This window comes from Nothobranchius furzeri, chromosome 11 (assembly GCF_043380555.1).
Source record: "Nothobranchius furzeri strain GRZ-AD chromosome 11, NfurGRZ-RIMD1, whole genome shotgun sequence".
Lineage (NCBI taxonomy): Eukaryota > Metazoa > Chordata > Actinopteri > Cyprinodontiformes > Nothobranchiidae > Nothobranchius > Nothobranchius furzeri.
Window position 1 is genome coordinate 71607284 of NC_091751.1, and position 27047 is coordinate 71634330.

General features: G+C 49.0%; 3 protein-coding genes across 10 annotated transcripts in view; 2 read left to right on the plus strand and 1 right to left on the minus strand.

Annotated features, from left to right (window-relative positions):
* cdc7 (cell division cycle 7 homolog (S. cerevisiae)) lies at positions 1-8184 on the plus strand. 3 transcript variants are annotated; one of them, XM_015976052.3, is made up of 12 exons: positions 1-135; positions 260-341; positions 734-820; positions 894-1029; positions 2174-2267; positions 2377-2519; positions 2717-2990; positions 3094-3201; positions 3396-3550; positions 3653-3735; positions 3842-3991; positions 7118-8184. In XM_015976052.3, the coding sequence occupies exons 2-12, from the start codon at positions 260-262 to the stop codon at positions 7513-7515; spliced, it is 1710 nt and encodes a 569-aa protein (XP_015831538.3). In that variant the 5' UTR covers positions 1-135; the 3' UTR covers positions 7516-8184. The 3 variants fall into 3 exon arrangements, with proteins under 3 accessions (XP_015831538.3, XP_054589984.1, XP_015831539.3); XM_054734009.2 differs by having other exon boundaries at positions 2717-2783; XM_015976053.3 differs by having other exon boundaries at positions 48-135; positions 232-341.
* On the minus strand, positions 8154-15183 carry glmna (glomulin, FKBP associated protein a). Of its 2 annotated transcripts, XM_015976050.3 has the most exons (19): positions 15053-15183; positions 14784-14942; positions 13103-13228; positions 12913-13026; positions 12382-12490; positions 12022-12298; positions 11841-11940; positions 11566-11747; positions 11434-11487; positions 11075-11105; positions 10436-10525; positions 10327-10368; positions 10166-10239; positions 10007-10091; positions 9823-9932; positions 8767-8830; positions 8568-8700; positions 8431-8501; positions 8154-8366 (listed from the first exon to the last, which is right to left on the minus strand). In XM_015976050.3, exons 2-19 carry the CDS (start codon positions 14820-14822, stop codon positions 8277-8279), a joined length of 1791 nt encoding a protein of 596 aa, XP_015831536.3. In that variant the 5' UTR covers positions 14823-14942; positions 15053-15183; the 3' UTR covers positions 8154-8276. The 2 variants fall into 2 exon arrangements, with proteins under 2 accessions (XP_015831536.3, XP_015831537.3); XM_015976051.3 differs by lacking the exon at positions 15053-15183 and having other exon boundaries at positions 13103-13225; positions 14784-14923.
* The window catches only part of rpap2 (RNA polymerase II associated protein 2), a 23347-nt gene continuing 11317 nt past the window's right edge, over positions 15018-27047 (plus strand). For 3 of the 5 annotated variants that reach the window (XR_008559775.2, XR_011515530.1, XM_015976045.3), the window contains exons 1-8: positions 15018-15150; positions 19244-19289; positions 19366-19468; positions 19771-19869; positions 19955-20020; positions 20085-20173; positions 20249-20284; positions 24239-25235. Coding sequence is in view for 3 of the 5 variants with exons in the window: in XM_015976045.3 (XP_015831531.3) it covers positions 15093-15150; positions 19244-19289; positions 19366-19468; positions 19771-19869; positions 19955-20020; positions 20085-20173; positions 20249-20284; positions 24239-25235 (1494 nt within the window). In the remaining 2 variants the exon portion in view is untranslated. Of the gene's footprint in view, positions 15151-19066; positions 19146-19243; positions 19290-19365; positions 19469-19770; positions 19870-19954; positions 20021-20084; positions 20174-20248; positions 20285-24238; positions 25236-27047 lie in introns of all 5 variants that reach the window. The other 2 variants (XM_015976049.3, XM_015976046.3) reach the window with 2 other exon arrangements.

Genomic DNA, 27047 nt, shown 5'->3' on the forward strand with positions numbered 1-27047 from the left:
TGTTAAATTAAAGTTTGAAAATTGTATTTTCAGCTAATTCAGCCTAACAATAGTCGCGCAGTGTAAATTAAACCGATAAAGAAAAACTTCGCGACTCTCTGGTGACTCGTTGGTGAAGCCAGCGGACTTAAAGAGGTAACTTTATGTTTTGCTGTCGCTAGTTTGTTAGCCGTCTTCGTCCTACGGTCACGTTTCAGTTTAAGCAGACCATTTTAATTGTGATCCATGCAGATTTCAACCCAAACGTCTCTGGTTTCAGATGGAGGTTTCTCCTGTCGAGGGAAACTCAGATGGATGTCTGCTCAAGTCTGACGGAGCTCCCAGGAAGAGGAAAATATCACGTTAGTCCTGTTTTATCCAACCCCCACGGCCTTTACTCGTTAACCGTCTCCATGGTGACGTTTTAAACGTTTGGCGGGGCTAGAAGCCTGCTTAGCCTTTCTCTGAACATCCAGCGCGTGCTCATTTAAAAGGCCCAACACGACCAGAACCACACGAATCAGACTCTGCTGTGAAACGTTTAGTGTCACATTTTTACTACAATGCCACACATGAACGTTTATTAATCCAAATGGTACATTTAAAGCTAAACGTTGACGTCTGAATCTAATCTACTTTTAGGTTAGACGTTTTCTAGCGTACTAATTTAAACAGAAGCTACTTTATCTGTACTTTGGATTTAGAAGATGTCCAGCTGATCCTTTAAACTGATGCATCTGCTAACCCTAACCAGGAGACGTGGAGCTGGACATTGAGCTCCTGTATAAAGCTGTTCCACAAGTGGCCAAAGTTTTCCGCATCATCGATAAAATTGGAGAAGGTTCGTTTTGGAGGTTTACCTTTCCTGTAGCTGGTCAGGTGGTGACAGTAAAGGTGAAACGTTCTCACGCCAGGGACCTTCAGCTCCGTGTATCTGGGTGAAGCTCAGCTGAGAGATGGGAGGAGAGAGAAGTTTGCTCTGAAGCACCTGATCCCAACCAGCCACCCTCTCCGCATCGCTGCTGAACTCCAGTGTCTGACCGTGGCGGGGTGAGTCCTCCACCCGCAGCTGCATCACTCGGAGAAAAGCTTCTATAACTAGTCTTGACCCGCAGGAGTGAGACATAATGTAAGGTATAATAGTAGCCCCAGGGCAGCTGTGGCTACATCGTAGCTCATCACCACCAGTGTGTGAATGGATGGATGATACACTGTAGTGTAAAGCACTTTGGAGTCCTGACTCTGAGAGGCGCTATACAAGTGCGGGTCATTTATCATTTAATTAGGGATGGACAATATACCGGCATCAGTATCGGTATCGGCCTTTGTTAGTAATTTTTGAACATATCGGCGTCGGTCCGATACATAAAACCGGGCCGATATTAACAACTGATAATTTTTTTCATCTCGTCTCCATTTGTTTATCTGCTTCAGAGGGTGAGAGGGGTGATGTGTATTTGTTTAGTCATGTGATAGTGAATGTAATCATCTCAGAACGTGCGTGTGTGTGTGTGTGTGTGTGTGTGTGTGTGTGTGTGTGTGTGTGTGTGTGTGTGTGTGTGTGTGTGTGTGTGTGTGTGTGTGTGTGTGTGTGTGTGTGTGTGTGTGTGCTCTGTCTTCTCCGTCCCCAGTGAGTCGTGGAGGATGGCTGCTTATATTGAGCCAGGATTCTCTGGAGGTTTCTTCCTGTTAAAAGGGAGTTTTCCTCTCCACTGTCGCTACATGCTTGCCTAGTATGAGGATTGCTGTATAGTCACTGACACTAGTCAGTGACTTGATGTGACCTGCTGGGTTCCTTATATAGGAAACTTGTTACTGATTGGCTTAATGACCTGACCTGTATGTTTACCGTGTGCAGGTCCTTGAGACGACTCTTGTCGTGATTTGGCGCTTTATAAACAAACTTGAACTGAATTGAATCCTCCATTTATTCGCGGGGAGTTTGTGTTCAGTACTCGTGCAATATCCGATGAACATTAGTATCTGTGTGTCCCTGAAGCGGTGTAGTTCTGGAAACCCAAGTTTCCGTTGCACTCACTGTTTTTAGTGGTTGAAGGTTACCATAACGTGTGTTTACCTGTAATCTTGTTACTTTTCTTCCTCTTCTCTAAGTGCTGCAGCAGCAAGTGAATTCCCTACCGTGGGATCGATAAACCACTCTATTCTAGAAAGTGATCATTTGTTGTTCCTGCAGAGGCAGAGAGAACGTTATGGGTGTGACCTACTGCTTCAGGAGAGAGGACCATGTGGTGATCGTAATGCCTTACATGGAGCACCAAGCCATTGTGGTATGTAAGCAGTCACCTTCCACCTTCTTCCTAACCTTTATTTGTTCCCTGCAACTAGAATCTGAGTTTCTGTTGCTGTTCCTCTGATTTCATCCCAAACCTTTCCCAGGATGTCATTGGGTCCATGAGGTTTGAGGAGGTCCATCTGTACATCTACCACCTGCTGAAGGCCCTGAAACACATCCACCAGTTTGGGATCATCCATCGGGACATCAAACCCAACAATTTCCTCTACAACAGGAAGAGTAAAACGTGTGTCTTCCTCTGGAGGACTTCCTGGTTTCATCCTGATGATTAGAGTAAAAGTCGTGTTCATCCAGTTAAATGATCTTTGTCCCGGCGTGTTTCAGCATTACCTGAGTCTGAGTCACTCTACGGATCCTATAGAGCATCTGGAGAATACAGCGGTGGATGCTCTGTAACGGTGGTTTTCTCCTGTACCTGTGCAGGTACGCCCTGGTGGACTTCGGCCTGGCTCAGGGGACCGCCGACACCCAGATCCAGCTGCTGAAGGCGGTGAGACAGAAAGGTGGACAGGAAGCTGCTCGGCGGAGCAAAGCTCCACCTAAACTCCCTCCTAAAACTTCACTCCCTCTGGCCGTGACACCTCCTGTTCCTCCTCCCTCCTCCTCCCCCTCCACCTCCTCCACCTCAGCCCCGGGGAAGTCTCTGGTTAAAAAAGCTCGTTCTGCCTCCTCCTGCTCACGAACAAAACACACAAAGGTGTCTTGCTGATGTTTGTCTGCCTTCTCACTCGTCTCTAGTGTGGAGCAGAAGGCTCACTGTGACTGGGTGGCTGTTTTCTGGCTTTTCTTGTTAAATGCAGGATTTGGCAGGACTCTGTAAAGCTCCACGACCCGTGTTCGGAGAAAGGAATCTGAACAGCCGCATGCTTGTCCCGTCCACCACGAAGCAAACTGCTCATGATGAAGAGGTGAGGAAGCCCTCAGGAGGATCCCACCCAGCTGTCTCTTTCCAGTGTTTCTTATCCGAGGGCGCCATCTAGTGGCTGACGAGCATATCACACAAATAGTTTCTCCTGTTTTTCTAAGATGGCAACTTCATGTTTCTAGTTGATAAATTTGCTTCTGCACTAACAAACAACACACATTTATCCCTTATCTCAAGCTGGTCAAGCCTCAGAGGACTGAGGGTGCGCCGCACCGGGCCGTACTTCCTGTCAAAGCCCAGAGCAGCAGTCAGAAAGCCCCCAGGAGCTTACAGCAGGGCCTCACCTGTAACTGCTACCTGACCGACCGCGTCTGCAACATCTGCATGGCCAGGTGACATAAACCATTTCACACTTTCATCCCGTCATCATAAAGAAAGAACATTCCCATCACTCATTCGTGCTTTTGTGTCCGTGTTCCTGTTTGTGACTGAAGGAAGCAGCAGGTAGCTCCCAGAGCAGGAACTCCAGGGTTCAGAGCTCCAGAGGTCCTCACCAAGTGTCCCAACCAAGGCACAGGTCAGCAGCTCCAGCCTTCTCCTGTAGCTCTGCTGCTGAGGCTACTGGGATGTTAGAAAGTCCAGTAACACCAGTACGTGTCCCAACTGTTCCCTCTCCCCTGCAGCCATCGACATGTGGTCTGCCGGTGTGATCCTGCTCTCCCTCCTCAGTGGGCGGTACCCATTCTTTAAGGCCAGTGACGACCTTCTCGCTCTGACACAGATCATGACTATAAGAGGCTCCAGAGAGACCATCCGCGCTGCTAAAACGTTCGGTATGAACGTGTTTTGCTTCTTAAAAAGACTCGTCATTTTCGTCAGAGGTATACCTAAAACTACGAGCGACAAAGTGAGGAAAACAAATCTAGAAAATCACATTTTCTGATGTTTAAAGAATTCTTTTGCTAATTATGGTGGAAATTAAGTATTTGGTCTCCTATAAACAAGCAGCATATGTGGCTCTCACAGACCTGCATTAACGAGCCCATGTTGGAACTCATCATCACTATAAAAGACACCTGTCCACAACCCAACAGTCGCACTGTCCAAGAACAAAGAGCCGACACCAGAAACCAGGCTGTAGAGCTGCACCTGGCTGGGAGGACTGGATCTGCAGCAGCTAAGCAGCTTGATGTGAACAAATCCATCGTGGGAGCGACTGTCAGAAAGTGGAAGATGTGCACGCGCACCTGTGTGACGTTTGCTAGAGAGCATTTGGACGACCCAGAAGAGGACTGGGAGAATATCGTCGTCAGGTGAAACCAAAACGGAACATTTTGGTAAAACTTGTTTACTCGTTGCGTTTGGAGGAGAAAGAATGCTGAGTTTCATCTAAAGAACACCATACCTACTGTAAAGCATGGGGGTGGAAGCATCATGCTTTAGAGCTGTTTTTTCTGCAGAGGCACCAGGATGACTGGTCTGTGTAAGGGGAAGAATGAATGGGGCTATGTATCGTCAGGTTTTGAGTGAAAGCCTTCCATCAGCAACGGCACTGAAGATGAAACATGGTTGGGTCTTCCGGCGTGACGATGATCCCAAACCCGAGCCGTATGTGCCGCACGTAGCACCACCTATTTCTCTCAAAGAAGCCAAGGCCTTCCCCAGAGCTAGCTGCTAATGCTAGCTCTGACGCTCAGCTGCATGTCAATCAAATCTAATTATTCATCATTAAAGCGTTAATTACACCTAAATAGAAGAGTTACAAAATAATTCAGAGTTGTCGTGACTAAACTCGATCTCCACTCGTCTATTTTCGGCCGCTTATCCGGGATCAGGTCATGGGGGCAGTAGCCTGAGCAGGGAGGCCCACTTTCCTCTCCCCAGCCACTTGGACCAGCTCCTCCGGGGAGTCCCAAGGGTAGGAACGCAGATCCACCGGTAAATCCAGAGCTTTGCCTTCTGGTTCAGCTCTCTCTTCACCACGACAGACCGGTGGAACGCCCGCATCACTGCAGACGCAGCACCAATCCACCCGTCGATCTCACGCTCCAGCTTTCCCTCACTCGTGAACAAGCTGGCTAAACTAGATCTATTAATCCTGAAATGGTTTTTAATCCGTCCCGTAAACGTGTTTATTTCTCTTTGAACTTGGCATTTTTAAAGTGACAACGTGTTGTTTTACCTTTAATCTCCATCGAAATGTTGTTGAAGATGAATAAAAAGATGTCTGGTGGCTTCATAACATATAAGCATAAAAATGAAGTTTAAAGTACATACCGTGTGGGTCTAGCGTCTTTAAGGGACGCCATATTTCCTTCTGGCCGGCTCGGGGTCGAGTACTTGTCGATGGCGTCACATTAGGTGATTGCAGGATGTACGACTTACGGAAGTTACGTTACACGTTCAAAAACACTTAGATATGAAAAACATGGATTCAATAACAAAACAGCTAAGCTCTTTCCAAAGCCTATGTGAAAGAACAGAATCAAAGGAGAGGAAATATATTTTGACTGACCGGTATTGCCGTAGTTTGACGCCGCTACCGGCAGGCGCAGGACCCCGAGCAGATCGAGAAACTACAGGGCCCAGTGGAACTAACCAAAGTCTGAGTTACGCCGAGGTTGCGTTCTTTCTGCTCCGCAGGTAACATTTACCGTACCTAGCAACAGTCACGGCGATTGGGCGTAAAGCTACCCTGAAATGTATGAATTGCCTCCTATCGCCAGGAGATTGCACGCTGCCACTTTAACATGGGAGTCGGTGAGGGTTTCCCTTAGCCTGGCAGGCCAGACTAAATAAATGTATTATGTAGTCTGGCCACGCTCCACTGACGGCTCTCGGTTGTGGGGCGGGTTCTACTGTTGTCTTTCAAATGATCTCTGCATGCCACTGGACAATGATTGTGACATACTCACCGCAACAGCTATCGGTAAATGAGGCGGTCCGCAGTTGAAGAAGGGGAAAACACATCATTTTTTCTAAAAAAGCTCTTAAATACATCTATCTGCTCCTGATTCTGATGAAGCCAGAGTTCTAATAGTCCAACATGGATGTAAAAGCCGTTTCAAACGAGCTGTCGCCATCTTGTTTCCCTCTGTTGCATCATCCCACCCACCAGGCATATAGAGTGCCCTGATTGGCCCACAAAGCAGATAAAGCTCTGTCATTTGTTCACTAAGCAGATAGAGCACTATGATTGGCCCACCATTATGGACCAATCACAGCTCTTTGTGTTTGAAACCCCTCTAGAGAGCTGTGATTGGCCAGCCAGAATGCTGTTGGGGCTGCAGAGGTTCCAGTGGAGCGTTCCTAGACCAGTTTGGTCTAGTTCGCTAGGCTAAGTTTGCCCTGCTTTAGATCCAGCCCCTTGTGGATGAGTGTGGAACTGCAACTTTGTCACTTCTGTGTTGGCTTCATAGATTAAAATAAGCGATTTCCCGTTGTTCCGAACACACCGCTCGAGTAACGAAGCGGTGGCGTAAGCATTTCAGGGTCCTGGAGTGGCCTAGCCAGTCTCCAGATCTCAGCTCCACAGGAAATCTTTACTGGGAGTTGGGCCCAGCGACAGACCCAAACATCACTGCTCTAGAGGAGATCTGCATGGAGGAATGGGCCAAAATACCAGCAACAGTGTGTGGAGACTCAGAGAACGTTTAACCCATGTCATCGCCAACAAAGGGTGTACAACGGCGTACTGAAATGGACTTTTGTTCCTCACCAAATACTTTTTTCCAACATAATTTGCAAATAATTTCTTTAAAATCAGACGATGTTATTTCCTGGATGCTTTTTCTCATGTTGTCTCTCATAGTTGAGGTATAGCCATGATGAAAGTTCATCTTCATCAGAGGGAGAACGCGTAGCTGGAGGCTTTGCCCCACTGTAGTCTCTGAATACAAACCTAGCATGGTGTTGTTGGGGTTCAGGATCCAGATCCATGTTGGAACTTGTTGTTTCAGGGAAGGCGGTGGTGTGCAGTCGGGAGCTTCCTCGTCAGGACCTCAGAGCCCTGTGTGAGATGCTTAGAGGCAGGAGGTCAACGCTAGAGGGTGATGATGATGATGTCACCCCAGCTGCAGAGGTCAACGTGGGTCAGAGTTGGCGTCAGACTGGAGATGGGACTCCTGCCTCTCAAGCCGCTGACCGGACACGCAAAGATGGATCAGGAGAACAATCAACCTGCAGTAAAACAGCTGGTCCCACAACACGGCCCAGCGACGAGGAAGGAGACCAGCGGGGCTGGGACAACGTTCCTGATGAGGCCTACGACCTCCTGGATCAGCTGCTGGACCTGAACCCTTCAACCAGAATCACAGCCGCTGCTGCGCTGCAGCACCCGCTTTTCAAGGACCTGTGAGACCAGAACGAGCTCCAGGAGCTGCTCCGTAACCTCGTTCACCATGAACTTCCTTCAGTCCTTCACAATACGCCTCAAACACATCAGACGTGTGAAGCCGATCATTTAGTTTACTATAACGGTCGTTCCCCGGCGAAAGTCCTGGTGCCGTCTAGAGATTTGGGATTGAGAGGAATCACAAATGAAGCCGTCATGCCTGGGCGAGTGGTGACCTTTTGGTTCAGACCTCCTCTGGGAAGGACTTCGGACTTCCTGGACGTTCAGGCTGCAGCAGAAGTTTGACCAGAATAAACTAAAAGCTTCTGATGCTTTTAGGTATGTGAGACCGTTTTAGACTCTTATTGTGAAGGATTGGAGGAAGTTCTTTAATGTCCTGATGAAGAAGTCAGTTCTGGGTGTGTTTTACTGAGCGGGCCACACCAGAACCAGTCAGCTAACGAAAGGCTCAGTGGCCCGGACAGACCAGCGCAGAGGTCTACGTGAAGTAGCTCCTTGATGTCTGAAAGCAGGAAGTTACTCAACAGCTGATGGACGAGGTTCTAAAGGTGTGAAAGGACTTTTATTTTGAAGGGGGACTGAGTTTTAACAGTGAGAACCGGATGAAATGTCCACGTTGTGTAAAAGACCACATCAGAATGTTTGTTTGGTGGTAATAAAGTTGTGATTTGAGTCAGATGTTTATTTTATATCACAGGAGGCAACATTTCTCATCATAAACCTGAAAAGTACGCAGCGCCACAAGCTGCAGGTCCTCTGGTGGTCTACACGCCGTCCTTCACCTCGGTGAGCTCCTCGACGCGCACCAACACACTCTCAATCATGTCGAAGGTGTGGAGGGCAGAGTGCAGCGCCTGAAAGAAGCCGTTTTCACTAACATCACCGTGACTGCTCGTGTCTGAGGAGGAAAACACCGACCTGAATCTGAGAGTCCGGCGTCATGCGGGGAAGCTTCTCCTCTCCGACAGAGACCGACAGAACCGAGCGGTCTGTGAAAAACAAACGGTGTCACAAGATGTCTGGGCTAAAAGCCCCGCTCTGGAGTCTGGCCTGACCTTTGGCCTTCTTCTTGCCCTCCCGGGTATCCTGAAGCTCCCTCTCATAGTGGGCTCTGGACATGTTCAGCCCCACGCGTAGAGGTTTCATGAAGGTGTCTTCTATCTTATACAGCTCAGTCCAGATGCCCGTCTGAGGGAGGACAAAGTGGTTTAGAGAGGAGGAGGACAGGTGTGTGGGGCGTTTCCTGATGCCCACCTGGTTTTCTGTGACCTTATCTCGGATGACCAGGTAGCGCAGCAGGTTCAGAGACTCCATGACTCTAGAAAACAGCAGAGTTCACGTTACTGCAGCAGAACCAGCGTGAAGAACAAGGACGATCAGAGCAGTGTGGAGATGGTCCAGGAAGCCCGGAGCTGCCCTCGGGCACCGGTTCTGTTCACAACACTCACGGATAGAATTTCTTGACCCAGCACACGGTGGTGGATTATATCTCGGTGTTGGCCAGGGAACATCTGGGGATCCAGATAACCAAAAGTTCTGCTCAGTACCTCCACCAGAACCTTCCGAGTACCCACCCCTGATCAGGCACTGAGAACGGCCGCTGGGCCGGCCCGGTCAGGTGGAGACGTGTGCGTGTCAGGAAGTTCTGGTAGTGGAAACAGCTGTAGCTCTTTCAGACGTGAGATCCGTTTCAATCAAGTTTTTTTGTTTAAATCTTTTTATTTCTGCTGCTTGTTTATTTTTTTATTTCTAACTGAAACTTAAATTAAACCAATGGATTTTTGATAAACGTGGTCTGACCCCTAAGACTTTTATCTTTATGGTCGTCTGAAGGCAACTATCTATGGTGTGAAGATACGAGACGTGCAGCATCTGAAACCACGGAGACTGGAAGCCTGCGCTGGTCTGTCTCCTGCCGTGTTGCTGTCAGTGTGAAGAGTGGGAGACGAGGGTTGCGCTGACCATCCTACACGATGGGCAGCACACTGAACACATTTCATAAGTAATCAGAAACTTGTGAATAACTCATGAAACCGAGCACGCCATTGCTTTTATTGTGAAATTCCCAATACTTTTGATGAGTCACATGACCCTCTTCCTATTGAAAAACAAGTTGGATCCAAGTATCTTTGGCCCATTTCATGTAGCCACTGCCTAACCCTGCCCTTGGACCTGACTCCATGAGCGTTCCCATGGAAAACCAAGCAATTCCGGGTCTGGAACTTTAGAGCAGCGATGTCCACTTTTGGACAAAAGCTACGAAGCCATCTGATCTACTGTTGGGTTCCGATTCCTTGTTATAACACCCACCTGTCCATGTACTGCAGCAGGTCCGTCTCTGGCCCGTCTGGAAGACTGAAGACTTTCCGTAGCAAAGGCATCAGGTGGGTCCCCTGAAACCAGGCGTTCTCCTTACCTGGCTGAAGGTAAACAAACGAGTGAAAAGCAGCAGCAGCAGGAGGAGAAGGCCGTGGAAACGAATCGGTTCTTTGACCTGCAGGGCTGAGTCGATCTGATTCTTGATGTTTTTAATGACGTAACCTTCAACTCCTGAGTGATGACTGGTCCTGAGCAGGTACCTGGGACAAGGTGCTGTTAGGACATGAAACAGAGAAATGGTTCCAGGATGCTGACAGGACCTGCTGGGACCCACTGGAAGAACCTGTACTTGGCCTCGGCGTCAAACTTATCGATGCTCAGCTGGAACACCTTCAGTCCTTTAGTCCTCTGGGGACAGACAGACATTCATCATGTTGTCTCAACAATAAAAGCAGAATCATACAAGCTAAACAGAAAAGTTGTCCCAGAACTCACCAGAACGTCTGTAGGACACAGGGTCATGACCTTTATTAGATCCTAGCAACAGATACGGAGCTTAAGCAGAGCTGAGGATGACCTCTGGACCGTGAAGGTAAGAGCTTACCTGAGGGACCGTGAGAAAGGTTTTAATCTCCAGCAGATCAGCTGCTAGACTGTTGTTCTCCACACACACCAGGCTCTTCTCATACAGCTCCTTCAGGAGAACACAGGTGAAAGCAGACCTGTGATGTCATGCACAACAGCCACAGATGAGCTCTCAGATGTGACATCATCAAAACTCCTGTTTGTCCATCTGGGATCCAGACGAGTCTGAAGGTCACGCCCTCGTGACCCGCACTAGGACCTCGTTACCACTGAGCTGCAGACCAGGCAATTATTGGCGTGTGTTAGTCTCGTCACATCTGGATCTGGAGATCACGCCAACATCACATCTGGATCTGGAGATCACGCCAACATCACATCTGGATCTGGAGATCACGCCAACATCACATCTGGATCTGGAGATCACGCCAACGCGCCGCAGTCTGTCAGGAGAGTGTGGTTTCACACACGCTTCTGTTCTCCAGCAGCGTCCTGACCCAGAACCGACTCTATGGGTTCTCCAGCTCTAGATCAGTGATTAGTGGTCCATCACACACACACACACACACACACACACACACACACACACACACACACACACACACACACACACACACACACACACACACACACACACAAGCAGGAATACACGGTAACTCACCAGTCCCTTTTGAAGCCCGAGGTCTTCGGTTCTATAAAAATGTAAACAGATAAGTTAACGTGTGTGTGTGTGTGTGTGTGTGTGTGTGTGTGTGTGTGTGTGTGTGTGTGTGTGACATCGTCAGCTGATTGCGGCATTAAAATGTACCACTGGAAATGATCCGTGTGCCCATCGGGCAGCTGTGGCTACCATGTAGCTCATCATCACCAGTGTGTGCATGACTGTTTGTGCTGTAAAGCACTTTGGGGGGTTTCTAGGACCATTTTAACGTTTAACAACAACATCCATAAATGCCCCCCCCCCCCCCCCCCAGCTAGATGATTCAGGTGTGGACCGAGCAATCCAGAGTCAGGTCTCACCTGGACAGGAGGAGAGAAACGTGCTCCAGGTTTCCACGCAGACAAAACACCGGGCTGCAGACCATCAACCACACGCATCCGTTAGAAAAGTCACTGATCCGCCGTGCTGGAAGCTTACTCCCTCCTCTTTACCTGAAAACACTGGGGAAGGTGTCTGCCGCCAGGTGATGCACGAACACCAGGTGAGCCAGGCTGGCTAGAGAGGTCTTAGGGTATCGCACCTCCTCCTCCAGGAAGCCTGGAACCTGCTTCCTCTTCAGCAGAGGGAGGAACACGAGAGCTGGGAGGGACTCTCCGATCGCACTGACGATATCCTGTAACACACACACACACACACACACACACACACACACACCATTAACACCAGGCGTGATGCAGGTCTACTGTGTTTAGTGGGCGTCCAGCACCAGGATCTCTGTGGCGAAGGCCCTGAGGGGAGACAGAGGCAGCGTGTCGGGGTCCTGGAGCTGCACCTCCAGCAGCGGCTGACTCAGCGCCTTCATACAGCTGCAGAACAGGAAAACACACGTGTTACAGCTGGTTTACAACGCAACCCCACCCAGGTCCACGTCTCAGGTTGGCACTCACAACTTCAGAAGTTCTGTCTGCAGCTCGTCCTCGCTGTCCCCGCCCAGGCCCCCCAGCGACTTGCAGGAGTCGCCCCGAGCTCTGCCGCTCTGCCTGGCCTCCAGAACAAACGGCCTCACAAAGTCCATCAGCTCGGCGCAGCAGCGGCACAGAGAGAAGATGTCATCCTCCTCCTGCTCCTTGGTGCCAGGGACGGGCAGCTTGGCCAGCTGGTCCAGGACAGAGGACAGGGTCATACCCAAGGACGAGGCCTTTCGGCTGCCCAGGGACAGCAGCACTGATGGGACAGAGGAGGTCAAACGGCTGGATGAAGAGGAGCGTCACAGAACTTTTATCAGAGTCGGCAAAACCAATCAGAACCTTTCTGTAACGGGCCGAGCAGGAGATGGAGACGGTTGGCTATGTCGTCAGGATCATCGTGTTCCAGCTGCTCCAGCAGACCAATCAGAAGCTCTTTGGGCCGGCAGGTCTAAGAGGACACACGTCAGAGGTCATGACGCCCACGGGGGTGGCAGCAGAGCGACATCGGAGAAGCTACAACACCCCGCTCTGACCAACACGCTGCTTCTCAACACCGTGTTGAGCAGAGTTTGGTTCATCTGAAGACCGTCTCCATCAGCAGGGAAGAAGGCTCAGAGAAGCACAAACATGGATCATGACATCATCACGCTGAACCCACCCACCGCTGCTTACCCACGTAAGGGCTGTTGGTTTGGCCCCGCCCCCTTCTACACACCTCCAGATTGGTTGAATGAATGACCTTTTTAACTTTCTACACGTTGATCCTCGACCTTCACCACAGCTTTCCTCATCTTCGTCCTCCCCGCCATCTCTAATTTGCCATCCCATCCTTTTCCCGCAGCAACATCACAGCCGAGCAGATCCACAGACCTCCATCAGGTGGTTGAACATGGCCAGACACTGAGGAAGGTTCTTGTCTTCTTTCTTCAGCAGCACCTGAATCAGTGGAGGCAGCAGGTTCCAGCCCAAACTCCTGATCAGGTTCTGCACAGAGGGTGATGAAGCCGGGTCATCATCAGCACACCCAACCAAGGACTGGCACCATCTCACAGAAATCTACCTGATTCTTCTCATCCAGCACGATGCTGAGGACCTGTGGACTATGGCCCTCCTCGATGCAGGTCCGTCCAGCCGTGGTGAAGACGTCGTGCTCCTCCGAGCTGTAGCCGTCACCCGGGAGTGCCTGCTGTGTGTAACACACACAGATAAGAGGGAATAAGGGGCTGCTGGGGTTCGGAGAGGAAAGACAAGTGTCGGATTTATTTAACCAGATGAGTCGACGGAGAACTCATTCTCACTTACGCCGACGACCTGGCCCAGAGGCGGCGGCAGGTGAGAGAAAACGGTTAGAATGGTAAACGGTTTGTGTTTGTATGGCATCTTCTTGGGTTCTACAGCCCCCCAAGGCTCTTTACAACACAATCAGTCGTTCACACGCTGGTGGGGATGAGCTACGATGTAGCCACAGCTGCTCTGGGGCGCTCTGACAGAGACGAGGCCAGATGAACGCTGGCGTCGCTGGTCCCTCCGACCACCAGCAGCAGGTAGGGCGGGCTAAGTGTCTTGCCCAAGGCCACAACAGCAGCATTCTCTGGTCGGAGCCGGGATCGAACCTGCAACCTTCTGATTACTGGACAACCTGCTGGGCTGCTGCAGTCCCGGTTAGAAGGCTGTATCTGATCACATTCTGCCCACCATGTCAGACTTCACTGCTTTCTATGAACAACAAACATGTTAGCAACATGCTACATCTACTGCTAAGTAAAGTCATGCTGCCCGCCCGGTGACCTTTTGATTCGGAATGTTCTTCCTTAAAGAAGGGTTTGATCTGAGGGCCAAGGCGCCAACCCTAACCCGACGGAACAAAGCAAAACACACGTGGGCCAGAACATAGAACTCACAGGATCTGAAAACCTCAGCAAAGGTAACCTTCTGGTGCTCTGGTCCATGACCTCCAGCATGCACCTGAGCGCTTCGGCGCTGAGTGACGCAGAGAAAAAGGGAGGGCCGTCTTTGTCTGAGGTGGAGGAGCTCAAACCACCTGTGTCTTGTTCCTGAGTGATGGTAGCACGCTGGAGACTGGAGTAGAACCAGCAACGCTACAGATCTCCCTCATCTCGCCCGATTCGGGTGTCGTCGCTTGGTTGCTGTTGTTTGGTAACTTGTATCTCAGATTTTGGTTTGTGTCACTGAACGCTGCACTGGGGCTCCCTGGGCCATTTAGCACAGCGATACTAAAGCTGCACATAGCCATGACTGAGAGCATCCTATCACCCAGCATGACGGTGTGGTATGGCAGCTGCATCGTCCAGAACAAAAAAGACCTGGCCAGGGTGGTGAAAACTGCTCAGTGGATCGTGGGGGGCCCACTACCAGATCTGGACTCTGGAGTATATACCATCCGACTACAAAGGAAGGCTAACCGTATCGCTGCTGATCCCTTCCATCCAGGTCACAAACTGTTGATGCCGCCACCATCGAGGAAGCGGTACAGGAATATCAAGGCCACAACCACCAGGCTGAGGAACAGCTTCTTCCCTAGAGCTGTTAAAGCCACGTGGTGGTGGTGAGGGACAATCTGAACATCAGTGGACAGGTAGGTGGACACACCAGACTCCACTGCCCTGCGTAGCTCGCGCCACTAAGTCACGAGTCAGATGGGTGGAGGGACAGAAACAGCCTCTGGGGCTTTGAGACGCCGGTGTGCAGCAGGAGGGATGACAGGACAACATGAGACTCACACATCTCTGGACCACATCACTGAGCTGCTCCAGAGCCATCGCTGCTGTCCTCGGATCAGCCGGAAACAGAGAGGCACTTCCGTTTGAAACAAGCTAGGTCCGCGCGAGGCCACCGCGAGCCGGAGCTTCAGTCGGAGACGCGAACAGAGCGGGAAGCTTCTGGAATCACAGCAGATAAAAACATCACACAAACCTTTCCTTCATGACCCAAACAAACCACATTTACATCTCCGATGCAGCGCGCCTTCCGGTTTGACCCCCTCAGCTACCGTAGAAACGTCACAGGTCAAAGGTGAACACAGAAGAAACATGGAGCTGGTGGAGAGCAGGAGGAGGAGAGGAGGCTCCACTAAAACCTCCAGGAAAGGTTGGTTTTTAATCCCAATCCAGAGTTTACCGGAAACAGGACAACGTTTTCACCCTCGTTACGTCCGTTCCGTGTTGATTTTCCGGTCCGGTTCGACCCAGCAGTGGAGCTTGTTCCCGTTCCGCTTTCAGCGGGAAGGTGGAACAGACTCGTTCTCTGTAGAAAAGAACCGAAACAAACCTGTCGCGGATCAGAGCTGCTCCTTCTGTAGTTCATCACCAGGTCCTTCTATAGTTCATCACCAGGTCCTTCTGTAGTTCATCACCCGGTCCTTCTGTAGTTCATCACCCGGTCCTTCTGTAGTTCATCACCCGGTCCTTCTGTAGTTCATCACCAGGTCCTTCTGTAGTTCATCACCAGGTCCAGGTCCTTCTGTAGTTCATCACCACGTCCAGGTCCTTCTGTAGTTCATCACCAGGTCCAGGTCCTTCTGTAGTTCATCACCAGGTCCAGGTCCTTCAGTAGTTCATCACCAGGTCCTTCTGTAGTTCATCACCAGGTCCTTCTGTAGTTCATCACCTGGTCCTTCTGTAGTTCATCACCTGGTCCTTCTGTAGTTCATCACCAGGTCCTTCTGTAGTTCATCACCCGGTCCTTCTGTAGTTCATCACCAGGTCCTTCTGTAGTTCATCACCAGGTCCTTCTGTAGTTCATCACCAGGTCCAGGTCCTTCTGTAGTTCATCACCAGGTCCTTCTGTAGTTCATCACCAGGTCCTTCTGTAGTTCATCACCAGGTCCTTCTGTAGTTCATCACCAGGTCCTTCTGTAGTTCATCACCAGGTCCAGGTCCTTCTGTAGTTCATCACCAGGTCCTTCTGTAGTTCATCACCAGGTCCTTCTGTAGTTCATCACCCGGTCCTTCTGTAGTTCATCACCCGGTCCTTCTGTAGTTCATCACCAGGTCCTTCTGTAGTTCCTCACCCAGTTCTTCTGTAGTTCATCACCAGGTCCAGGTCCTTCTGTAGTTCATCACCAGGTCCAGGTCCTTCTGTAGTTCATCACCAGGTCCTTCTGTAGTTCATCACCAGGTCCTTCTGTAGTTCATCACCTGGTCCTTCTGTAGTTCATCACCTGGTCCTTCTGTAGTTCATCACCAGGTCCTTCTGTAGTTCATCACCCGGTCCTTCTGTAGTTCATCACCAGGTCCTTCTGTAGTTCATCACCAGGTCCTTCTGTAGTTCATCACCAGGTCCAGGTCCTTCTGTAGTTCATCACCAGGTCCTTCTGTAGTTCATCACCAGGTCCTTTTGTAGTTCATCACCTGGTCCTTCTGTAGTTCATCACCAGGTCCTTCTGTAGTTCATCACCCGGTCCTTCTGTAGTTCATCACCAGGTCCTTCTGTAGTTCATCACCAGGTCCAGGTCCTTCTGTAGTTCATCACCAGGTCCTTCTGTAGTTCATCACCCGGTCCTTCTGTAGTTCATCACCAGGTCCTTCTGTAGTTCATCATCAGGTCATTCTGTAGTTCATCACCTGGTCCTTCTGTAGTTCATCACCAGGTCCTTCTGTAGTTCATCACCTGGTCCTTCTGTAGTTCATCACCAGGTCCAGGTCCTTCTGTAGTTCATCACCTGGTCCTTCTGTAGTTCATCACCAGGTCCAGGTCCTTCTGTAGTTCATCACCAGGTCCAGGTCCTTCTGTAGTTCATCACCAGGTCCAGGTCCTTCTGTAGTTCATCACCCGGTCCTTCTGTAGTTCATCACCCGGTCCTTCTGTAGTTCATCACCAGGTCCTTCTGTAGTTCATCACCCGGTCCTTCTGTAGTTCATCACCAGGTCCAGGTCCTTCTGTAGTTCATCACCAGGTCCAGGTCCTTCTGTAGTTCATCACCAGGTCCTTCTGTAGTTCATCACCAGGTCCTTCTGTAGTTCATCACCTGGTCCTTCTGTAGTTCATCACCTGGTCCTTCTGTAGTTCATCACCAGGTCCAGGTCCTTCTGTAGTTCATCACCTGGTCCTTCTGTAGTTCATCACCTGGTCCTTCTGTAGTTCATCACCAGGTCCTTCTGTAGTTCATCACCTGGTCCTTCTGTAGTTCATCACCAGGTCCTTCTGTAGTTCATCACCTGGTCCTTCTGTAGTTCATCACCAGGTCCAGGTCCTTCTGTAGTTCATCACCTGGTCCTTCTGTAGTTCATCACCCGGTCCTTCTGTAGTTCATCACCCGGTCCTTCTGTAGTTCATCACCCGGTCCTTCTGTAGTTCATCACCAGGTCCTTCTGTAGTTCATCACCCGGTCCTTCTGTAGTTCATCACCAGGTCCAGGTCCTTCTGTAGTTCATCACCTGGTCCTTCTGTAGTTCATCACCAGGTCCAGGTCCTTCTGTAGTTCATCACCAGGTCCAGGTCCTTCTGTAGTTCATCACCAGGTCCAGGTCCTTCTGTAGTTCATCACCCGGTCCTTCTGTAGTTCATCACCCGGTCCTTCTGTAGTTCATCACCAGGTCCTTCTGTAGTTCATCACCCGGTCCTTCTGTAGTTCATCACCAGGTCCAGGTCCTTCTGTAGTTCATCACCAGGTCCAGGTCCTTCTGTAGTTCATCACCAGGTCCTTCTGTAGTTCATCACCAGGTCCTTCTGTAGTTCATCACCTGGTCCTTCTGTAGTTCATCACCTGGTCCTTCTGTAGTTCATCACCAGGTCCAGGTCCTTCTGTAGTTCATCACCTGGTCCTTCTGTAGTTCATCACCTGGTCCTTCTGTAGTTCATCACCAGGTCCTTCTGTAGTTCATCACCTGGTCCTTCTGTAGTTCATCACCAGGTCCTTCTGTAGTTCATCACCTGGTCCTTCTGTAGTTCATCACCAGGTCCAGGTCCTTCTGTAGTTCATCACCAGGTCCTTCTGTAGTTCATCACCAGGTCCTTCTGTAGTTCATCACCTGGTCCTTCTGTAGTTCATCACCTGGTCCTTCTGTAGTTCATCACCAGGTCCAGGTCCTTCTGTAGTTCATCACCTGGTCCTTCTGTAGTTCATCACCTGGTCCTTCTGTAGTTCATCACCAGGTCCTTCTGTAGTTCATCACCTGGTCCTTCTGTAGTTCATCACCAGGTCCAGGTCCTTCTGTAGTTCATCACCAGGTCCTTCTGTAGTTCATCACCTGGTCCTTCTGTAGTTCATCACCAGGTCCAGGTCCTTCTGTAGTTCATCACCTGGTCCTTCTGTAGTTCATCACCTGGTCCTTCTGTAGTTCATCACCAGGTCCTTCTGTAGTTCATCACCTGGTCCTTCTGTAGTTCATCACCAGGTCCTTCTGTAGTTCATCACCAGGTCCAGGTCCTTCTGTAGTTCATCACCAGGTCCTTCTGTAGTTCATCACCAGGTCCTTCTGTAGTTCATCACCAGGTCCTTCTGTAGTTCATCACCAGGTCCTTCTGTAGTTCATCACCTGGTCCTTCTGTAGTTCATCACCTGGTCTTTCTGTAGTTCATCACCAGGTCCTTCTGTAGTTCATCACCTGGTCCTTCTGTAGTTCATCACCTGGTCTTTCTGTAGTTCATCACCTGGTCCTTCTGTAGTTCATCACCAGGTCCTTCTGTAGTTCATCACCAGGTCCTTCTGTAGTTCATCACCAGGTCCTTCTGTAGTTCATCACCAGGTCCTTCTGTAGTTCATCACCCGGTCCTTCTGTAGTTCATCACCTGGTCCTTCTGTAGTTCATCACCAGGTCCTTCTGTAGTTCATCACCAGCTCGCAGCAGAAGTGTCAGAGCAAAGCTTGGGAAGCCGCTCACTTCTCCAGGTTTCAGCACCTTAGAGGACCTCTCAGGAAACGGCTTGGTCCAGTTTGTGAAATAAATGATTAAAACGTTCATTCTGTGTTCACTGCTGTGGTCTCAGCCACCTCTCCTGATGAGGTTGTATCAATTAACCGGTTTCCTTTAATCCAAACCAAGATGTCTTTGCTTCCACAAAGACTTTATCTTCTGTCTGACCTCACGAGAACAAGAGCAGCACGCCTGTAGATCTGCCCTCGTTCATCGTGTAGATGATCGGTAATCATTCGTTCTACTGGCGACAACATTTTTGTGTTTGTTTTACTACTCCTGACCGTGTGTGTGTGTGTGTGTGTGTGTGTGTGTGTGTGTGACAGGTGGGAAACCCCATCCAGCTCTGACGGCTGAAGAAGAGGCTCGAAGGTCTAGAACGTGTTCTTCTTGGTGGACGTGTGCACGAAGCCTTCTGGTGTCTAACATGAGTCTGTGTCTCGGTCAGGAGGGAGGTGGTGCGGGAGAGGCTGGAGCTGGAGAGAAGAGCCGTGAAGGTGGTGGAGCGCCTCCTTGAGAGCAACGTGTCAGAGGACGTCCTGGTTGACTGTGTACATGTTTTTGTTGTTTATGCACATAAACAATGATGTTTTCCATCTTCCCCTCTCGCTGCCCCTCACCCGGGACTGGGGCCTGTAACTGGGCTCCCAGACGGGTCAGTTCCCGGTCCAGACTTGAGCCCATCCTGGGTTCTCCATCCGACAGGACATGTCTGATTGGCTGTGAAAGCAGATGATTTCTGCTGCTTGTATTCGGTCTTGGCTCTCCTCACAACATCACTGACCCCTGAAAGTAAAACGACGCCACTGAGGCTAAGATGACGTTACGGAAACGGTTTGTTGTGTTTTTACAGGCCAGGCTCATCACCGCAGCTAACTACAGAGATGCTGTGGAGGAGAGGTTCCTGGCTAAGCTGTGTGGTTATCCTCTTTGTTCAACAAAACTGGGCAAGGTCACTGAAGCATAAAAACTCCTAAGTCTCCATGTTTGCTTCCTTAAACTGTCTCACACACACACACACACACCTTGTTTTTCAGATCCCCACACAGCGGTACAAAATATCCACTCAGACAAACCGAGTTTATGACATCACAGAACGGAAGGTGGGTGCTTTCACGTGCAGCTCTAATGTTCCGTCTGCATGTTGACGTATTTTTGTATTTGTAGTGTTTTTGTAGCAACTTCTGCTACAAGGCGTCTAAAGAGTTTGAGCTTCAGATATCGACGACTCCTCTTTGGCTCCGGCATCATGAGAGGTGTGCTGCTGGTCTTCCTGTACAGCTTCAGTACACACCAGCAGATACTAACCGTGTGTCTTCTGTTCCTGACAGTCCTCCAGAAGTCACGCTGCTAAAGCCAGGAGACCGGTATGTCCTTTGGTTTTCTTTGTTACTCTGAACAAAAGCAAACGACGACACTTTTATGTTTGTCTCTTCAGAATCTTTAAAGGGACTTTACGGAGTTTTGAATTTTTATGCTCGCGATCGCCCCCTCAGGCCAAAAGCGTAACAGCAGCTTCAATAGTAGAGGCGTGCATGCTGTACGTGCACACTCCTTAACGAAAATAACAGCTGAGACAGTCCTGTGTGTGTGTGTGTGTGTGTGTGTGTGTGTGTGTGTGTGTGTGTGTGTGTGTGTGTGTGTGTGTGTGTGTGTGTGTGTGTGTGTGTGTGTGTGTGTGTGGCCCAGAGGACAGGAGAACGTGCAGCTAATTAATTAAATAATGTGGTTTTGTAGCTTTCTCTTCAGCACAGCCGACAAAGGTTTATGATGGGTCAGTCCTCCTGCATGCTCAGATCATTCCCTTCCCTTGCTTGAAAAATTGTTCCCAAATGAAAGTTGAACCCACATCTTTTTTATCTGTGAATTCAATGCCGTTCGGCGAGTCTCAAATAAAAATTTGGGCATCTTACTGTAAAAAAAATATACCATTAATGTAGTAAAAAATAATCTATGTTCACATCCGGAATCAAACCCGGGTCTTCTGCACGAGAGTTCAACATCTCACTAGGTGAGCTAGAGCACCAGTGACGTCCCTTGTATCTGTAACATTTATGTCCTTGATGACAGCTGAAACAACGTCAAACCAAAGAACGGTTCGGAGTGAAAATGGCTGTTTTGTTGCTAATTAGCAGGAAATATCTAGAAGAAAGTTCTACAGAAAGTAGCTAAGGGTCCTCAGAAATGTAGCTAGCTTTGTCACTAGGCGTTAGGAACAGCGACAAAGTGGCACTGCCTCTCTCTCTGCTGCTAAAGCTACGGATAGCAAATGCTACGGGCGATGCCTGAGCGTGAACGCGCATGAAGCAGCCTGCTCGACCCGAGCATCTCTCTTTTTCTGTGATTTTACAGAAAAACAGGCAATCACAGTAAAAATGCCAGGGCTCATTCTACAGGACCAGGGCATTGCAGGAGAACGTATGAAGAAGACATTTATTATTTCTATACATGTTTTGGCTGTCACACTTCCATAATGCACCTTTAACTAACATCTATTGGTGAGCGTCCTATTCACCACACTTTACTGGTCAGACCAACCCACGAGGAATCTGGTGTTCTGGCTGTGTCCTGCAGACTCCTCCTGAAGTGCTCCAGCATGTAGATTTAAAGACTCATCACGTTTTTATCCTGCGAGCAGCTCTATAGCGCCTTCTAGAGTCCTGGAACCCCCCAAGGCCCTTTACAACACAATCAGTCATTCACCTATTCACACCCTGGTGGTGATGAGCTACGATGTAGCTACAGCTGCCCTGTTAGGGTTAGGGGTTTGTCCACGTTGTTCTACGTGGGGGTTTCCACCCAGCTGGTGCCAGAGCCGATGCTGTGCAGGTTCTAAGCTGGTTCTTTTAAAGAATCGGTTCCCATCCCACAGACTGAGGACTTAGTTGCTGCTGTCATGATGTCGACCAAGTCTTAGGTGAGTTCTTGCTGTGTCGTATTTGCGGCTGCCGCAAACGAAACGTAGCGCAGGTAACAAAACTGTTCTGTGTTTTAAAAGAACTACAGCATGGAATGTCGACCAAGTGTTGAGACACACCCACATATACGCCTGCATGAGGACAGAGCACGTCTTTCTTGACTTCTGATTAACAACGTGTAACAAGAAATCTATAGAAACTCCATAAATAACTCAGAATAGAGTATAATCCCTCCGAGGGGAGATGTTAGCATAACGACAGCCATTAATTCTATTCAGTTTATTTTAATAGAGCCAAGGCTCTTCACACAATAAACATCCCAATCCAGGTCAGGTCGTTAAGCCAATCAGTAACAAGTTTCCTGTCTGAGGAACCCAGCAGGTCGCATCGAGTCACTGACTAGTGTCAGAGTCTTTACAGCAATCCTCATACTAAACAAGCATGCAGCGACAGTGGAGAGGAAAACTCCCTTTTAACAGGACTCCAGAGGATCCTGGCTCAGTATAAGCAGCCATCCTCCACGACTCATGACTCATTTCTGCTCCTTCAGCTCCACAAGGGAGAGGCACTGACAGACGTTTTGCATTCGTGCCGCCCCGTCCGCTGGGGATTGGTGCAAAACAACTCCCCGCCAGCACAACAGAGGGCAAAGCGCTGCGCTGAGCTTTGCTTCCACCATTTCAGTCACGTATCCGGTCCAAGATGGCGTATCTACTACTGTGTTTACATTGTTTTAATGTTTTTCTGAGACTTTTAACAAATTAGTCCCCCATACGCTTCTTTATGCGATCGGCACCTCTAAACTCGCGTATCTCGTCATTTCTGTCCACGAATAAACGTTCATATTTTCACACTTCCTCCACTACGGATTCTTCAATTTGTTCCGTGTCTGCCGCTAAATATCTTCTCACTTTTTGAGGGAGCCCAAGTCACGTCCATCTACGTCCGGACCCGGGGTCGCCGGCAGAATGAAAGAATGAATGCAAGAAAACGCTGTTTTCTAACTGCCTGTTTTGTGCCGTGGATTTCACACATGATGTCCGTGAATTTTAAAGATGCAGTTTGACACCAAGAAAGAGCTTATTTTCAAACGGGGCCAGCTCTGGGCCAGATCCGAGTGTGCTGAGTTTGGTACTTGCATTATTTATTAATGCTTCATCGGACTACAGACCTTCAGTGCAACAGTTATTGTGTAGAGGATCACAGCGTAGGGAGACAGTTCATCCACATAGATCTTAGGCTCGTTGTTCCTGAATGTAGATGTTTGAGTTTTATAGACTTGGGCTTTTGTTTGCAGAAGCTCATTTTACATCTCTGATGAGTGTTTGAAGAGGACTCACTCACAACCGTGAACTATAAACACCAGCTGGTGGTGCTAAACAGCTGATGTTTATCATTGAAGACGGTGGCTGAGGTAGCTCTAGGTGCTGCTCTGAACCAGCAGCAGGACGATGGAAGACGCCGGAGGATTTTGTCTTTACATTAATAATCAGAGTAAAGGTGAATCGATGGGTGTTTCTCACTGTCAAGGGACCTTGCCTTGATGTCTTGGCCCCGCCCCGGTTGCCTAGGAGATACGTCATCAGGAGCCGCCAAGACATGTTCCAGTCGGTTCCAATGTTCATGTTCTACCGAGGCGTTTGTTAGCCGTTTAGCTAGCTGAGCAAGGACACACGGGAGGTGTCTTGTAGCCTAGCCTTGGTCAAAAATTACCCAGAATACACCGCCATATTTTCTAAAGGACGGCGGATCAGCAGCCGGCAGCTACTTCAGGGACAATTTTCAAGTTTAAAAGTAAGTCAGCTCATTTAAAATGTTTTTCCTTTTAGATCCAAAGAAGTTATCTATGGTTGGTTAGTTGCTTAGTAGTTGCAGCTTCGGTGGCTAGCGGGTAGTAACTCACTTATATGTTTAATTTAATAAACATATACACAATTTAAAAACTCGTTATATATTTATATTGAAACTATTACGTATAAAATATAACGTTATCTCCCGTGTCACGTGACTCTACGTGACCGCCGTGGAAGCCGCGGTCACGAGATGCAAGTCTGTTCCATTTAACCGTTTTCTTTGACCAAGGAAGGACCGTGTCCTCGTGAGCAAGGCGCCTGGCATTGAGAAACACCCTAGCTTAGAGGTTCTAAATGCTTTCATTGGTCGTTGGTCTCCCTGACCCCGCCCCCAGCTTCTGAAACATGTTCGATAAATAAAATGATAATGAGAACAAACATGAATTATGTTTAGTTATAAACAATGGTGTGTGTGGGTGTGTGTGTGTGTGTGTGTGTGTGTGTGTGTGTGTGTGTGTGTGTGTGTGTGTGTGTGTGGGTTTGCGTGCGTGTGTGTGTGTGGGTGTGGGTGTGGGTGTGTGTGTGGACACCCCCCCTTCCCCCTCCCCAGTGGGCGCTATGGTGAGGAGGTGATGCTGTTGGAGAGGAGCCTCAGAGAAGACGACATCGAGAACCCACAAGCTTCTCCTCTTGAGGACCGTCCCGGCTCCCAGCAGATACCTTCAGGAGGTGACCACGGCGACGGCAGTGAGCAGGAGTTTGTCTCCAGTGTGCTCTCCCAGCAGCAGAGACCCAGGGTGCACTGGGGTGACCCCCCTAAGCCCTCAGATGAAGGAGAGCTAAGGAGGAAGCTGAGGAGAGGACTTCAAAGTGAACGTTCCAGGGAAACGGGAAACTCAAAAGAGGAAGAAGAACCAGAAGAAGAGGATGAAAGAAAAGAGCCAGCTGCTGAAGAACTAGACACTTCAGATTCTGGTTCGTCTCTTTGTGAGGATCAACATTTACCCAAGGACCGAGGTGTGAAAGAGGCCAGAGGCAGGGTGAAAGGGTGTAGTTTATCAGAGATGGTCGCTTCCACCAGCTCTCTGTCAGAACACACACCTTCACACACCTCTCCTCCTCCTCCTCCTACAGGAACAGAAACCCCAGCAGAAACCAAACATGGCCACCACAATGCAGCTTCATCAAACCAACCGGGTCTCAGCATCACCCAGGTGGGCGTGAGCAGGAGAGGAGCGGTCGGGCTGAGAGATCTGCTGAAGAACCACACTGGAGAACCTGACTCTGTTCCACTGAGTCTTCTCAAGTATCTGAAGAGAACGCTGAAGGAGTGGTGCACCGAGGAGACGCTCAAGTTCCTGTACGGTGCTGGTCATTCACTGGTCTCCACTTCCTCTAGTGAAGAGGTAGAACAGGAGGAGTTAGATGAAGATGATCTTGAGGATGAGGACGACGTGATGGTGGCTGAACAGAAGAGGCCCTCGGCTCCTGTACCCGACTGTAAGACTCTCCAGAAGGAGACTGAGCAGCTGGAGTTCAGAGTTCGAGAGTTTTACAGAGGGAGGTGGATTCATCTGGAGAAGGAAGAGGAGGAGAACAGGAACGAGGTGAGGAGGAGAAGGGTTGGTGTGTTTCCTGGTAGTCCACTACACGACTCACTGTTAGGATGATGACCAAAACTCAGTTGGCCTCAGGTTAGCATGTAGGTAATGTCCCGCTGATCTCCAGCTGTGGAGAACGAGCTGATCAGAAAGGCCAGGGCTCCCGGTCATGTCATTTGGAATCATAGTATGTCCAAGGAAGGTCTTTGTTGTGATATGAAGTTTGTATATTTATATACTGCAATTAAATAATTTAATTACCTGATCTTGTATATTTATACAATCTACATAATTAATCAGAAGTGGTCGTTTTTATCATCAGGGAGTTTACTTAAACACTCTGTATTGACTGAGAGACAAGAAAGAGAGAAAGTTGGGATCGTTTAAGAATCTTTAATTTCTATAATTATAAATTCTTACAATCTACCAGGACTATCTCAATGATGGATGCATATGGATGTAGATGGTTCGGGTTGGTGTGTGTGTGTGTGTTTTGTTCAGAATCTCTAGGCTGAGTAGCGAATCTGGTTTGTTTTGACTAGGCTACCACGAGGCTTCAGAAGCTGATGACATGAGCCGCCATTTGCCGTATTTACGTACCCAGTAAGAGCCTCCCGTGTAGATCAGGAATTGCCAGGTCTCGGACCTTCGGCGATACTGGAGCTGGTTGAAACAGCGGTCACAGTAAACAACACCCGTCTGAAGGGTCGACTCAGGTGAAGCGGCAGGCGTCAACAAGTTCACTCTTATTTTGAAGGACCGTCGTCTCGTTGGTAAAAACGACGGAAAATCTCCCGCTTGACAGATTTCAGCTCAAAGTAGGAAGTCCAGCTGGCCAGTCTGAACTTCTTAATGATGACGATGGAAATCCTTAGGAACTAGGATTTCCTGGAGCTGAGTTTAATACGTAACTGCTGAAAGTCGGACGTAACGTGGAACTGACTTAAAATGGCGTTGCCTTCTTTTTATATCTCCCAGTTGTTTGGGAATCTTAGTAAACCGGATTGGACTACTTTCATAAACAAACCAGATTCTGCCCTACCACAGACGAAAGTTCTGATTGGTTGAAAACAATGTGTCATGCGTTTCCATGGTAATGCATATCAGTGTGTCTGGGCAGCCCTGTTTATTCATTTAAACACATAACTCATGACATCTTTATTTCACAGATCATTCACTTGATTATTAATGATCAACAAATGCTTTGATTAGCTTATCACAAATGAAGTACTTTGATTAACCCATGAAAAGCGTTCTTCTGTTCTTCTGTCTCTTCTCCTGGAATGTAAACATACTGAACCAAGCGTCCGACCTTGGCGGTGTTACTGTGTGAAGGGGCAGCTGTTAAGTGCAGACCATCATGAATTCTCTAACGCTACACATCCCCCCTTTTCAAGGTCAATGTGGTCCTGCAAGAGACCACTTTTTACACAGTCTGAGCATTAAGTTCAGAGTTTCTCTACAAAACTCCCCAAAACAGCCTTCTGTTGGTGCCGATGGCAGGAGAATAGTCTGCACTTAGCATGGGAAGATCTTCCTTGGACATCCTACGATTCTAATTAATGCCTCCAGCATGTCTGCTGCCACCGAGAACCGGGAACATCCTGCTCTAGCAACTCGTCTCGCGCATCCGCTCACGTTTCTTATCCAGCCAGAAGCCCCTCTAGCATGTCTGACCAAGCAGTGAAATGACAGCATCTCCCCTGTCCCAACTAAATCAAGTACAGAAATATAATTTTACTTACTGATAAAAAGAAGCATAAACTGCCCGGATGATCTAGTCAGTAACCACAGCTTGCCCTCTGTGTCCAACTAATC